We start from the raw sequence: 14,644 nt of genomic DNA on the forward strand, positions 1-14,644 counted from the left end.
ATAGTGTGTCATTTAATTTTAGTAAATAAAAGTAGTATTCTCATCCATTTTTAAATTTTGTTGATTTCGTTGATTAACCCAAATGTAATAAACTGGAAATCTACATTTGCATTGAAGCTATAAAGCTAATAAATGCAATTCAATATTCTTAAATGTTATAATTACTAAAAAAAACTACATATATCTTTTTAAATTTTAAAAAAGAATTTAGGAAAAAAATTGAGGAAAAAATTCAAATATTATTTTGGTTGCATATCAATAACCTTTTGCCAGACAACTTATGAGCTTCAGCGGTAGAAAAAAGCTTTAAAAGCTTTTGAAATTCAAAATAAGAAGGGAAGTTTGTTTCAAAAAGTTTCCCTTCAAACAACTGAATATGATGATGAATATAAATGAATAAATTTTCTTCAACAAACAATTCGTATTTAATGTTAATATATTTGTCGAAAAGATATCAACCTTAAAAAAATTTAATACTTCTTATTTAAGTGAACAATATTGAAATGGCTTTTTAAGCAATTGGTCACAATTTAATTGGGCTAATTGTAAATTAATTTCCATAGAAAAGAGACTCAAGAAATCTATTGAAAAACATAAATATAAACAGCAAAAATTGCTAAAGAACTAAAATCATGACTCAAAAAATGTATAATTTCGTTTACAAACGATCAATTTTAAACAAACATATAAATGGGTATATATAGATTTGGTCCACGTATCGGAGGAGTGTGGAAAATTCGTCTTGAAAATCGAAAATTATTTCAAATTAAGTTAAAAGCCAACTACAAAGGTGAATGGAAGTTTTTTGTTCTCATTTCCCACACTTTCATGCTGATCCAAGCATAAACTATTAGCTTTGGCAAAAGTTAAAGTTAACATTGTACATATATCCAAAAATTGTACAGAAATATGGGGAAAAAACATTTTTTTGTTATATGTTAAGCAACAATTTATGATTTATTTTCATTTTTGTTTGTTTTTCTATAGAAAAATAAAATCAGTAATTATTATTAGCTCTAACTATTTATATATATATATAAATGTATATGTGTATGTGTTGTTGTTCTTTTTTTACAATTAGTTTCGCATAGTTTTGTTTTTGCGAGGTGTACGACATTGGTTGATTGATTCAATATTCCCTTAACCACAAACAATAAAAACCTGAAAAAATACTTGAAATGTTTTTCATTCTTTAGAACTTTACAAGTTCAATAACAAATATATATGTATATAGCTATATATATTTACATACATAAAACTGGGTACGTTTATGGATAAGCGAAATAAATGCTAAATATTAGTTTAAGCTATTGTTTGTTGTTGCAATTGTTTCACATTTCGATTCCCCCATTTTCAGTTTGTTGGGGGCAAAGTCAATTAATTTGTGGATGTTACTGTTTTTTTTTTTTTTTTTTGGTTGCAAAACTTGTCTTAAATTAATTATAGCAATGAATTAATTTAGCAAATTTATATGTGGACTGTGTGACTTTCGACTTAAATTTCTAATGCGAGTTGCGTTTAGTGGTAGTAGTAAGCATCTCCTAGTACTCAATGGGATTCGGATCACGCGGTTTGCGTGAATATTTTAGACCCAAGTCATCACCGATTTCATCGATCACTTCCAAGGCATAATCCAATTGCTCTTTGGTATGGGCAGCCGATAGACAGAAACGTATACGTCCTTCCATAATGGGAGTGGCTGGGAAACCAGCGCCCACCACAGCTATATGACGGGTAGTTAGGGTACGAACCACGGCACTATGAGATCAGGAAATGTTAATACCAAATAAAAATAAAAATCTTAAATTTTAACTTACCCAATTTTCGAAAACAAATATACCAACATGGGCACTACTGGCGAATCTTCATGGCCATAGGTGATGACTCCAATTTGGGCCAAACGTTTGCGGAAATATCTGGTATTTCTGGCCAATTGCATTATCTTGTTGCGACCCGTTTCAGTACCGTCTTCACCCATAATCGTTTTCATGGAGGTTACAATTTGCTGTACAATGGGAGGGGATATGGAACCAGCATAACAATGGGCGTGACTGTTTGTGCGCAAAAAGTCAATCAATTTCTGTGTGACCATAAGAAACGGAATCAATAAAAGATATAAGATATTTTCTTTCAATAAAGATGTATTAATCATATGGTATTTCAACTTACCTTAGACCCGGCCAAATAGCCGCCAGCACTGCCAAAACTCTTGGTAAATGTACCCATCAATATGTCCACTTCTTTTGGATCCACTTTAAAGTAATCGGCTATGCCACGACCATTCGATCCCATAGCACCAACACTGTGCGCCTCATCCAAATACAAATAGGCCTTGTATTTCTTTTTCAGTGCAATTACTTCGGGAAGACGTACGATCGACCCCTCCATGGAGAAGATGCCCTCCACAATGATCATTATTTTGGACCACGGCAGACCACCCTTTTTGGGATTACCATAGCAGACACCTTCCCGCAGCACACGTTCCAGATCCTTCATGCTATTGTGTTTGAATACTTTAATTGTGGCACCCGATAGACGCAGTCCCAATATGATGGAAGCATGATTCTTCTCATCACTCACAACCAGACAATTGGGCCCCAAGAGGGATGGCAAGTTCAGGGCATTTGTGGCGAACCCCATACCAAAAACGATGGCATCTTCTACACCAAAATAGCGGGCAGTGAGTTTTTCCAATTCCTCGTGCTGTTCGGTGTTGCCCAATTCACAACGTGAACTGCAATAGGCCAGACCAGCAGTACGGGCTCGATCCTCGGACTCATCGGCACAACGGCCAGTAGCAGCGGCAAAACCCAAATAATTATACGATCCCAAATTGAGGCAACGAGTCTGAGTTCCAGTGAACTTAAAACTCCAGCCATAATCATCTGTGACACGATCCTTAAGGGTTAGCTCGTCACCCGGCACACTGCAGATGGGACGATTCCAGCAATCCTTGATACGGCGATACACGTAACGCGAATAGAAACTTTCGAATGCATCATAAAGAGTCACATATCCTTCGCGTCCCTTCTCGCTGGCTACCTTGGGGACGAATAGCAACTGATTGATGTAACCCAAAATCATCAGCAAATAGAATCCCAGGTACGTCAGGCATGCGGTATGTAAGGGCACCTCTTCAAAGGATGTTTTCGCATAATGCTCTTTCTCGGGGGATAGTTTACCCTCTACTTGACTTGGCTTGAAATCGGGCTTCTCTTTCAGAGCATGGACTTGGCCATTAATTTGTAGATTTTTGGCTGGATGATAATTACTAGCGTTGGCATTCTATATTCCAATAGATAAAACAAAAAGGGGTGAAAAGAATTAGATAATATATGATTTGTTATTAGGTTGCACCTTTTATCTGTTGATTGATTACAAGCTTATCGCTCAGAATCAACATAGAATACATTTTTCTATATAACTTATCAATCGACAGGTAATCGCCTAATTATTCAACATTCCAGGGAGTGCAAACAGGTGCATAATAACTAATTGTTTTTGTAACCTGAGATAAAGAGAGAGAAAGAGTTCGGGTTCGTTCTGAGTATCAACTGCTGAGAATGAGAATGCTACTCAACAATTTAGAAAAAAGTACAAGAAACAGTTAATCAATTAATTAAAAGAGTTTGGAATCATTTAGATGTAAAAAAAATAAATATCTCACATTTTTTAACGTTTAAATGCGTCAGAATTCTAAATATGTATATACTTTATATTGTATTAAATTATAATTTTAGCAAATCCTACAAAATTTTAATTGTATCTATGTATCTTTCCTAGAAGAGATCGCAATTATGAATGAAAATAAGAATTTTATTGTTGAATCTCTTTTCTTAAGCAAAATGGATCTAAGATCAGCTTATTATATCATAACAGTAATAGGTGAAAAAGTCTGCCTTGCTAAGATACAAGGGCATGGACTGGCCCTTTTTATCAGTTAAACACAATGATTCAATTAACTTTTAACTAACTATTTTTATATACATATATACATATGCATATATGTATGTATATGTATGTATGTATATCTATGCACCTCGCATGTCTTATTGACTTGTAAAAATGAAGTCACATTCAATAAAAATGAGTGAAAATGAGTGAAAATGTGTGAGAGAGAGAGAGAGAGACAGAGAGAGAGAGAGACAGGGAAGCCATATAAAAACTAGCAATTGGCACACTTATTGTACATATGTACATACATATGTACATATGTATGTATATATATAAGAGGCAATTAGTGCATAAGAATAAGGTAATTTATTTTATTTCTTTATTTGCAATACACTACCTACGATAACCAATATTTAAGTTAATAAACAAAAGAGAGAACAAGAACAGTTATTATTTTTATTGATTATTTGGCAGAGAGAGAATAGAATCATATGATGAGTATCTAAGCACATAAATATATGTATAAACATATATACAAATTATGTATGTTTGTTGATAAATCAACACCAATCATATAACAATAACAAGTTGACAACAATGATATGCCATGTTTATTATCATTTCGGTTTCCCGGATTCTAGTTTTCATCAAAAATTTTATCACGCGATTTTGCTTATTACTTTAGTTAAGTATAAAAATCGAGAGCGATAAACATTTTCCACCGATATTTGATAACATTAGTTACTAACAATAAGTTAAAACTGAAACTTTGATAAAAGGGGAACCCAGACGAGTGACTTTATTTTCAAAAGGAAATCTTCGTCTAAGCTGTCATTCAAATTGACGTATCCGTCCACTCGATTTGGCGCAATGCTAATCGATTCTTTGCCCAAGTTTCCGGCTTTGTGTTCTGCTTCATTCATTTAACAACTTTGTACCCTTAAATTTTGTTGTTAGGTATATTCAAGTGCTTATGCCTTCGAACTCTCACTACTAGTCAATCAAATTTGAATAATCATAAAATAAAATAAATCTAGCATATGGGTAATCTTAAAGTGGCGCTACTTCAAATTTAACATTTTTTGCTAATCTTATAATAAATCATGACAATTTTGACATCCACGGAAAATCGTATACTATATTTTTATATATATATGCAATAGATTGCATATGAAATCGGAAACAAACGGCTTAAAATGTACTCCAAGTGACGTCGATTTCCTTAGTTACGATAAACAACATCATGATTTAATATCATAATTTAGGACTTTGAATCTTCTACTTTAAAATTCAGTATAAGCAATAATTTGTTTTTAAATTGTTGTATACATTATTTGTGTACTTAAACCATAAAAATGGTCGTTCTTGCGATACCTATAAATGAGGTAAGTTCCCCCTATAAATTGGTCCCTCCACTTAGACGGACATTTTTTCCATTAACTTTCTCACACAAAAAAAAAACTCCGACTCTGTTAAACAATCTAAGACATTCTCATAATATTTTCCATGTTGCCGAATTGATCTGTTTATTCGCAGAGTCCGACTGCAGGAGTTTCCACTGTATCTAAACTCTACAAAGTTTTTCTTGGACTCACTCTAAACACAAATATTATGATAAAATTACCCTGACAGACTTGAAATACATACATAGATAAGTTTTACACGAATTCCGAGCCGAACAAAAGCTCTAAATATCTAGATCACCAACAAACACAATCAAAATATGCACCCTCTTATCGCTTGAAATTCACCGCCCAACGGAGGCACCCCCATAACATGCCAGATACTACCCACATGAATCACCCACTCCCATCAACTGGGCATGGCCAATCAGCCCAAAACTGATAAAAAAAAAAATAATAATAAACGCAACGCAACAGAGGGAGAATGACTCGATCAATTTGATCAATTTGCAATGCTTTAAAAGAGGATTCTCCTTTTTTCGATCTATTTGTTCGATATTCTGCGGGGGTGGTTAGGACTAACTAGGCCAACGAAAGGGAAAGAGGAAACAAAAATACTGCAGTGACCTAGAACAAAAGAAGCTACATAAAACTCAAAAATTTGCACTCCATTTGCCTGCCCTCTCTCTCTTGGTCCCTACTCAAACTCTTGTTTGCGCTCTCTCACATGTCACGACCACGCCGGTTTTTTTTTTTTTTTGCCTTTCGCTTTTTCTCTTGCTCTCTTTCTGTGGCTCTTGTACGTTTGGCTCACCTTGAATTTCATTGCCTGGGCTGCCGCCTTGGCTGCACTGCGTCTTGTACGTATTTCCGTATAGGCTGGTGCCGAAAATTTTCTTTGATTTAGAATCTGAACTAATGCCTCGCGTTGCTGTTCGTCCACAATAGTGTTGTCTAGTAAAAAATTCGAATTGGATGCGTTGCTTTGGCCATTGGGAAGTTTCCCATTTCCAATCCCATTGCCATTTGTTGTGGCATAGCTCTGCTCGAAAGTTGCTCCAGCATCGGTGTCCAGATTGCCCATTTTGGTATCGTTTTTTAAACTTTTTTTTATTTAGAACTCTCGCACACACGCGCAACCGATTCTGCTTTACTAGAATCACAAATGTTTGTTGTTTAATTCCCGAGAGTTAATATATACTAAATTAACAGCATATCCCAGCGAACATTGTGTACGGTCCAAGTGCAATGATATCCCAGAAAACACGTTGTTCATTCAGCAACAGCTGATTCAAAATACTTTTATACCAAAAAAATGGAGTTGCCAGACATTAATAAAAAAACGCGCCATTATTCAACATTTTTAATTTGTGTGATGTAGCTGCTACAATTTTAAATAATTAAATGGCAAATCATTTGTGGTTCTTTCCGAATATTGTTTGTAATATTTGAAAATAAGCAATTTTTGTGCATACTGAAAGTCATTTTGTGGTATCTCAACTGTATTATTCAGGACACCCTTTAAATTCTCCGCCATTTCATCTTGTTCGTGACTGAAAATATTAAATAATTTTCTATTATAAAATTTTTATATTTTTTAACAAATGTAGATTTACCCCAATAGCAAAATTGTCTTCTCGGCGAAAGTAAAATCGACAAACTCTGCACTTTGAGCGGTATTTTGAGTGGCAACAATATTATAATTCTTTAACTTTTGTTTCCGCAAATACTTGTTGAGAGTTTCCAGTTTTAATTTCACTATATTCAAGGTATCATGAGTGGTTTGACTGAAATAAAAAATAAAATTAATAGAATAATGTATTATTCTATATGCCCTGTGTTATACCTTAAATTTATGGAATCGTTCACTATTAACGTTTGAATACCAAGTGCTCGGCAGGTTTGCATTAAATCATCTAAACTCGACAGATTATTAATGAAAACAGCTACTACAATGAGATCGGCATAATTAGTTGACATATACTGTGACTCAAGATCAGGTTGGGTATATATAGCACTTATCGGATAACTGTGATTTTCTTTCGCTGGATTGGTTTCAATATATGCTAGTTTAATGGCTTTACGAAATAGTTTAACATTCATTAAGTCATCACCGGACATATGACGAGGTTTTGTATTTGACATATAGAATGCCCAATAGCCTATATTCGTTGTGTATGGAATCGCAGGTAACAAAAGTCGAGCTTTCAATTGAGCTCCAGCTAATATATTTGCCAAATTTTCTTCAACCGATGCCAGCAAATTTGTAACAATTGGAATTTCGTCCCTAGAAGTAAAGATTACTAATTTGTATTTAGTTCCAAATGATAATTAGGAATTTACCCTTTCTCCCTGTACATTGTGAGTAATTGGTTTAAGATCAACTTGGCAAATTTACCGACTTGTAAATTTTTTTCCACACTTAGGGTCAGCAAAAAGGTGAAAATATTTTGAACGTGCTCATAGTTTAAGGTATCTTTCTCCGCTTGGACAAGAAAAATATGAGTTACAGACAGTAAGGAGACTTGCTGACTTGTCTCAAGTGTTGACATTGACTGCAAACGCTCCCAAAGGACTCCCAGATCACGAAGTGTTCCGGCCACTATCCTTTCATACAACAATGTAATATTAAACTGTTCGTTTGATGAAAACAATGTCAACCATAGCTGATCAGAGCATACATATTTCTTTTCTAGATATAACAATGCTAAAGCAATGCTAAATTTAGTTCTATGTTCCTTGGAGTTGATCAGATAATGGGGTTGGGATTCAGACAATTCCTTGTTCATGAGCAATAATTGATCAGCAATTAGTTTGACAAAACGATCAGATTGCCGTGTGGCATAAGTCATAAACGAATTTCTCAAAGCTTCCACGCAAACTGAATTTAAATATGTTTCCTCAATCCTGTGGAGTATAAATTAATTTCTTTTTTTACAATATCCAAATAAAACTAAAATTACTCTTTTCTTACCATTCATCTTCTGAAATATTTGTATTATGGATTATTCCTTGAAGAATTTGATGTAGAGGCACTTTAACTTTAGAACATAAGAGTCCGAGAATTAAGTCTGTGTTGACTTTGATATGTTCGCGTATTATATCCACAGAAAGGGTATTTTGTTCCTTAATACTCATATGTTTTGATGCATAATTGCCAATGTTTTTAGCTCTTCAAAAATTCGAAATTTAAAATTTAAAAATATATGTCAATATGAAATCAACTTACCTAACATGATAAGGATACTTTTTTAACAGAGAGACAAATGCAGAAAATACATTCTCGTCCTGGAATCGACCGTTCATCCTTCCATAAAATTGCTCCAACAACACATAAGTCTCAAATCCCCCCCTGGTTAAGTAGATCCAGGGGCTTCAAACCGAACTTTTTAATGTCAGACCATTTCTTTATCTGATTGTGGACAAATATTTCAGTGGAAAGTTTCACAATGAATTCCACCTCCTCGTCAGTAGTCCACATTAGTTTATCAATCAAATGACTGCATAATTCAGTCAGATTATCTCCATGTAAAAGCAAAGCAATGTCCACATCATACTCAGTGTAGTAGAAGTCATACATTTGTTGGGAACCCCGAGACGTTGCTTCTGATATAATTAAATGTTGTAAATATCCATGTTGATCCTTCGGTAGCATTTCCAATTTCTCAATGAGAGCACTTATGATCTCATATTCTTCAATACGTTGGTTGAATATAATATGCCAAAGCGCTTCGTTAAAATATTCTATATGCATTTGAAAATTCTCGCATTTAATAATTTTATACTCCAATCTGTCATGGTCGGAATAGTTGTTACTTTTATGATACATCACCCTAATGAAGAGCAAATAATCCTTCAGAGATAAATTATCAAGTGTGATCTGTGAATGATTTTACAAATTAGTATTCAGTGACCAATAAATGAAATAAGTAATCCACCTGGAATATTTGCATCACCCGGTCCTGAGCCAGGTTCTTCAATCCTTTCGGTTTTACTCTTTGTACTCGAGAGGCGAGATTGACCAGCGATTTAATCGAAATGCAAGAAAATCGATCCTCGTCCTCTTTTGGCAAATTTGTCAGCCATTCCAGCAATGGAACACTTTGCCATTTCCAAGGAACGTTGACCAGGGCTTCGAAAAAGGATTCTAATTCACTTGTTGTTACAAAACAATTGGAGAGAGGAGAAGAACGATCATTATCGCCATCATCGACATTGTACAACTGTGTTCTATTTGTTGCTACTAGAAACTGTTCCATCAGCTTCCACTCAGTTAAGTCAGACATCTTCAAATGGGTTACAATATACTTGACGGTTTCATAGACAACTAAGATATTCTCCGATTGAAGTAGCCTTACATACAAAATACGCTGCCAATGTAAAAAATCATTGGAGGATTTGAGATTCTCCAACAAACTGATTAAATTTAAGGGCATCTGGTGTTTCTCCAAAGACTCCAATGCAGAAATGTAGTCCGACCACTGCTGAATAGGGCATTTTATGGCACTTGCAACTGAATTTATGATACTGTAGATTCCCTCTAGCTGATGCATAAGAAAATGGGCAGCTTGCCGATCATTTATGTCCTTTGATTGGAGTAATTGTTGAATGACCGACAACAATTCTGGACACCGGTCCAGTCCAATATCACGAACAAAATTATCTATGAACTGAACGAGAATCTGTCCAGCGAAAGGATGAACCTTTTCGCCATTCAGACAGAGTGACCACAACTGGTCTAGCCACAGTTTGTCCTCGGCACTTGGAAACTTTGTCACCTGGAGTTTTACACACGCCAAGATATTGGCCACCAACTGACGATGGTCCTCCGTAGATGCCAAAACATGATTTGCAGAAGCAGCAATCATCGTAGAGATTAAAATCTTGAAAATCCTTGAAGATAAGTTCACATTTCTCTTCAGGATCATGTTAAAGATGCATTGTAGCACTCGCTTCATGGCCAATCCGGTGGATTCCTCTTGAAGGATATCAATCAAATCGTACAGCAAATCATTAAGATCGGATATCAAGATTGTTTCAATAGTCGTATTTATTGCTAAGATCAGCTTCTCCAAAATCGTGGATAATAAATTCTCAGTATTATTTTCCATCTCATTAAAACACTGAATCAATCGTTTTACGGCCAACATTTTAGGATCATGCTGGAGGACATCAACAAGGTCGGTCAGCAGATCCTTAACGTCGCCCACATCCATCGATTGGGATCGCTTTGCGTTATCCATTTGTTCTTTAAGCACAAAATATTTATTTATAAAATGAGACTTGGATTTCCAACATCCAAAGTCTTGAGATTAGTTTTCATAATACTGAATAATAATTAATCATGCCGGTCTTTTTTTTTATTAAATTTCAGGAATGAATCGACTTCATATATGATAAAACCCCGGGGCAACAGCTGATAAAAAATACTAACTTTTGGATTATACTAAAACTATGGTGTTGCCAGACTGTTAATACATAAAAAAAGCGCCACATTTAAAATGTTACACAGAATTAGAGAGTAAACGAATATTATTGTAAAACGAAATAGAATGAATAAATGATAAAGGGGTTGTACAGCTTAACTTTTAAAAGCATTAAAAATATTTGCCACTTTTTAAGTGTGTTTTTTTTGGTAAATAAGCTAGAAAAATATTCAAAAGTTAACGATTTAACATCGTTTCGAATTTATCAAAATGATTAGAAAACACATGTTTTCACATTCAGTTTCAGTTTGGAATAACACATCAATTATTACTCAAAAAAGTTTACACTTTTAGCCAAACGAGTTTACAATTTAAGTTTGTGTGTAACAGGCAATAAATAGAAAAACATCACATATCCTTTTTGTAGTAATGCAGCGGAAGAGAGAATGACGATTGTGTGAATAAAGAAGGTGTGATATACATATATGTAAATAAAATAAGCAGAAAATCAAAAAGAAAATAGTTTTATATTTAAATTTTAAAAGTTAACTCTTTTTTTATTCTTGCTTTCAAATAGTCTCTGTAGAAACGTGGTAACAGATGACCCACATTCTTTACGGCCACATTTAGTGGGACTAATTCGGGCTCTAAAAGATTTTCGAATTTTATATATAAATATTGTTCACCGAAATTGTTCTCAAACATATCCAACAGCGTTTCAACTTGATGGCCCCGTTTGAAGGCATCGATTTCGGGTACATCGGGTAGTTTATCTATATCTGCGCTAAATTTTTCTATTGCTCTCAGTTCACTTGAATTGGAAGATGATGAAATTCAGCCCGATGATGAAGTTGTAGATGACAATAATAGATCATTGGCTTCCATTGCTTGTCTTGAATGACCAAAAGTTTCAGTCGATGTTGCCTGCGTTAGTGAAGTCTGTCAATAAACGATAAAGAGGCAAAATTAAAACCACATGAAAATAATACTAATCGTTGCCAAAACGTTTCCACCAGGCCGCAATCTAAGACTACTTACAAACTTAGTTGGAGTATCCATTGCTTCGAAGGTTGGCAAATATATGTATGAATTTTTAGAATATTATGTATTAGTTTATAACTACAGAGAAAACATTTCAGACTGAGCCTACTCTGTGGACATTACTGGAGTTTAATAAACTAATCAGAGTTCCGTGTCAAGCTTATTTTCCATTTGAGGGCATTAAAAGGTTCAGCAGATCTCATTTAGCAATATGTTTTGTATCTAAGAATGACGTGTAATCTATTAAAACGCGTAGAAATTTCACAAAACGTATTTTAAAGAAGGAAGCTGAAAAAATATTTCAGCATTTATTTCATTCAAAGTGTCTGCTAAGCCGGATTGGCATGCTACAGACAATTAAACCAATAAAATTAAAGTTAAATTAAGGAAAAGTTGACCTTCTGTGGCGTTTTACGACTTATATCCTACGAATTGAATCTGCTGATTAGTTATATTGTTTAAAAAACTTAAAAATTAGCAAGTGCTGAGCATGCTGAAAGTCATTATGTGGTATTTCAATTGTATTATCCAGTAAAGGCTTCAAATTCTCCGGAATGTCGTCTTCTTGGTTACTGCAAAACATCGATAAATATATAAACATATTGAATTAAGCGCAAAACTAATTTACCTGAATAGCAAAACAGTTTGCTTTGTGAAACGATATTCAATGAAATTATTATTGGTGGCTGTATTTTGGGTGGCAACGATATTATAATTCTCCAGCTTTTTCTCACGTAAATACTTGTTTAGTAATTCTGGTTTAAGCTTAACTATGTTTGAAGTATCCTCAGAGCCTTCACTGCAACGGATTAAGATATATAGTATTTGTGGATATTTGTGAGTAATTGCCAAACCTCAAATTCGAAGAATCGCTCACTATAAGTGAGTTAACACCAAGTGCTCGGCAGGTTTGCAATAAATCGTTTAGATTGGTCCTTTCGTCCATAAGAACAGCTACCACAATGAGATCTGCCTTATTGGCTGAGATATTGGGCGAGTCTAGGTCTGATTTCGGATACATGTCAATTTTGGAAGTAAAAATCGTTTCATTTGTATTAATCGGTTGAACTTCAATTGATGACAATTTAATAGCTTTTCGAGTCTCTTTGGCTTGCAATAGTTTGCCATCGGACCAAAATCGTGGTTTAACATTCGACATATACCATGTCCAAGGAGATTTCCTTGTGGTCCAGTCTAGCTCAGGTAATAACAGACGAACTTCTAATTGAGTTCCAACCGATATCTCTGACAAATTAACAGCAGTTGATGAAGGCAACGTATTAACAATTGGAATCTTTAATCTAACAACAAAAATTGATAATTTAGACTTAATTTAGAGATGATGATCCATAACTTACCCTTCATCCTTGGACTTTTTTATTACTTCGTTAACAATTAATAAAGCAAATTGGCCAACTTGTAAAACTGCTTCTACAGTTAGAGGAAGCAGCGAGTTAATCATGTTTTGAATTTGATCTTCTTTAAGTAAACTCCATTTGAGGTGTATGAAAATATTTGTAACTGATAGTAGAGACATTTGATGGTCTGGCTCCAGACTGGCTATAGACTGCAAACGCTCCAGAAGACCATCTGGGCGTGATATGCTTCTAGCCACTAATATTTCGTACATTAATATAATATTGAACTGATCAGTTGAAGAAAATAATGCCGACCATAGCATGTCTGAACATGTATATTTTCCAGCTAAACCCACCAAAGCATGAGCAATGCAAAATTTTATCCTGTGCTGCTTGGAGTTGTTTCTATATCGAGGATTTTTTTCCGATATCTCCTTGTTCATGCGCAATAATTCATTAACGACTTTATTTACATATGAATTTGGTTGATGATCAAGAGCAAAAAAAATAATTTTAGAATAATTTAGTGTCAAATTAAATGTGTCAAAAGGTAGAGTGTCCGAATCCTATCAATTTAAAGACATTTTTACATTTTTAGTTACACTTACAAATAAATTTAATTTTCTCTTACCAATCATCATCATCATGAATTGAGGTAGGGATAATAAACCGAATAACTAGATCCAAAGGCAGTTGAACACGAGAGTTTAATAGTCCCAAAAGCACATTTTCATTACCACCGCTAATCATTTCCACGGAAAGATTATTTTGTTCTTCAATAGTCAAATGCTTTGATGCATATGTTCCAATATTTCTAGCTCTTTAAAAACGAGAAAAATTAGCATGAAATTGAATATTTATTTAGTAAAGTAACTTACGCGTAATATTTTGGAAACTGTTTTAGTTTGGCGATCATAGCCGTCAATATATTCTCGTCCTGAATCCTATCTTTACAATTCCCTAATAAGCAACACAGATGTTCCAATGTCTTCTCTCCACCCTGTTGAAGCAATTCCAGCGGCTTGAGTTGAAATCTTTTCCATTTCATTCCAATTGTTTCAGTGGATATCAACGAAGAAGTCCACAGACTTTTCCAATACAACAGATTTCTCTTCCAAAGTTTCACACACTAAGTTTAGCGATCAAATGATGCTGTAATTTCTTCAAATCTCTCCCATATAGAATCGATCTATCCACTTTATAATCAGTAAGGTAGAAATTTTTAACATTTGTAGATTTTTTGATTTCATTTATTAAAAATAAACGTAACCATCCATGTTGAGCTCTTGGTAATTTGATTAGTTTACCAATTAAAGCATCGACCAATTCGAAGTCATAAGAATCAATTTCATTTAATCGATCTTTGTTGAAATGTATAATTTCTCGTTCAAAATTTGTGCAACCAACTACTTTTTTTAATAAAAGTTCCTTATTCCAATAGTACAAATAACTAGTGTTGGAAATCCTGTCAATGAAGAGCAAGTATTCCCCTAAAGACAAATTATCAAGTGTTGCCTGTAAG

General features: G+C 34.3%; 3 protein-coding genes and 1 long non-coding RNA gene across 4 annotated transcripts; all 4 read right to left on the reverse strand.

Annotated features, from left to right (window-relative positions):
- Positions 1–1,181: 1,181 nt before the first annotated feature.
- On the reverse strand, positions 1,182–6,536 carry lace (serine palmitoyltransferase long chain base subunit). Its single transcript, XM_068284544.1, has 4 exons — positions 6,112–6,536; positions 2,170–3,285; positions 1,818–2,080; positions 1,182–1,758 (listed from the first exon to the last, which is right to left on the reverse strand). The coding sequence occupies exons 1-4, from the start codon at positions 6,379–6,381 to the stop codon at positions 1,542–1,544; spliced, it is 1,866 nt and encodes a 621-aa protein (XP_068140645.1). The 5' UTR covers positions 6,382–6,536; the 3' UTR covers positions 1,182–1,541.
- A 130-nt stretch (positions 6,537–6,666) lies between these two features.
- Positions 6,667–10,673, reverse strand: LOC137572746 (uncharacterized). The gene is made up of 7 exons (XM_068284545.1): positions 9,236–10,673; positions 8,527–9,177; positions 8,272–8,469; positions 7,641–8,204; positions 7,144–7,584; positions 6,914–7,084; positions 6,667–6,850 (listed from the first exon to the last, which is right to left on the reverse strand). The coding sequence occupies exons 1-2, from the start codon at positions 10,538–10,540 to the stop codon at positions 8,638–8,640; spliced, it is 1,845 nt and encodes a 614-aa protein (XP_068140646.1). The 5' UTR covers positions 10,541–10,673; the 3' UTR covers positions 6,667–6,850; positions 6,914–7,084; positions 7,144–7,584; positions 7,641–8,204; positions 8,272–8,469; positions 8,527–8,637.
- A 581-nt stretch (positions 10,674–11,254) lies between these two features.
- On the reverse strand, positions 11,255–11,884 carry Skadu (skadu). Its single transcript, XM_068284840.1, has 2 exons — positions 11,874–11,884; positions 11,255–11,534 (listed from the first exon to the last, which is right to left on the reverse strand). Exons 1-2 carry the CDS (start codon positions 11,882–11,884, stop codon positions 11,255–11,257), a joined length of 291 nt encoding a protein of 96 aa, XP_068140941.1.
- A 289-nt stretch (positions 11,885–12,173) lies between these two features.
- LOC137573086 (uncharacterized) lies at positions 12,174–12,846 on the reverse strand. The gene is made up of 3 exons (XR_011031810.1): positions 12,619–12,846; positions 12,393–12,563; positions 12,174–12,336 (listed from the first exon to the last, which is right to left on the reverse strand). It is a non-coding gene; the product is annotated as an uncharacterized lncRNA (long non-coding RNA).
- Between the last annotated feature and the right edge of the window lie 1,798 nt (positions 12,847–14,644).

This window comes from Drosophila tropicalis, unplaced genomic scaffold, assembly GCF_018151085.1.
Source record: "Drosophila tropicalis isolate 14030-0801.00 unplaced genomic scaffold, ASM1815108v1 contig_393, whole genome shotgun sequence".
In the NCBI taxonomy this organism is placed as follows: domain Eukaryota; kingdom Metazoa; phylum Arthropoda; class Insecta; order Diptera; family Drosophilidae; genus Drosophila; species Drosophila tropicalis.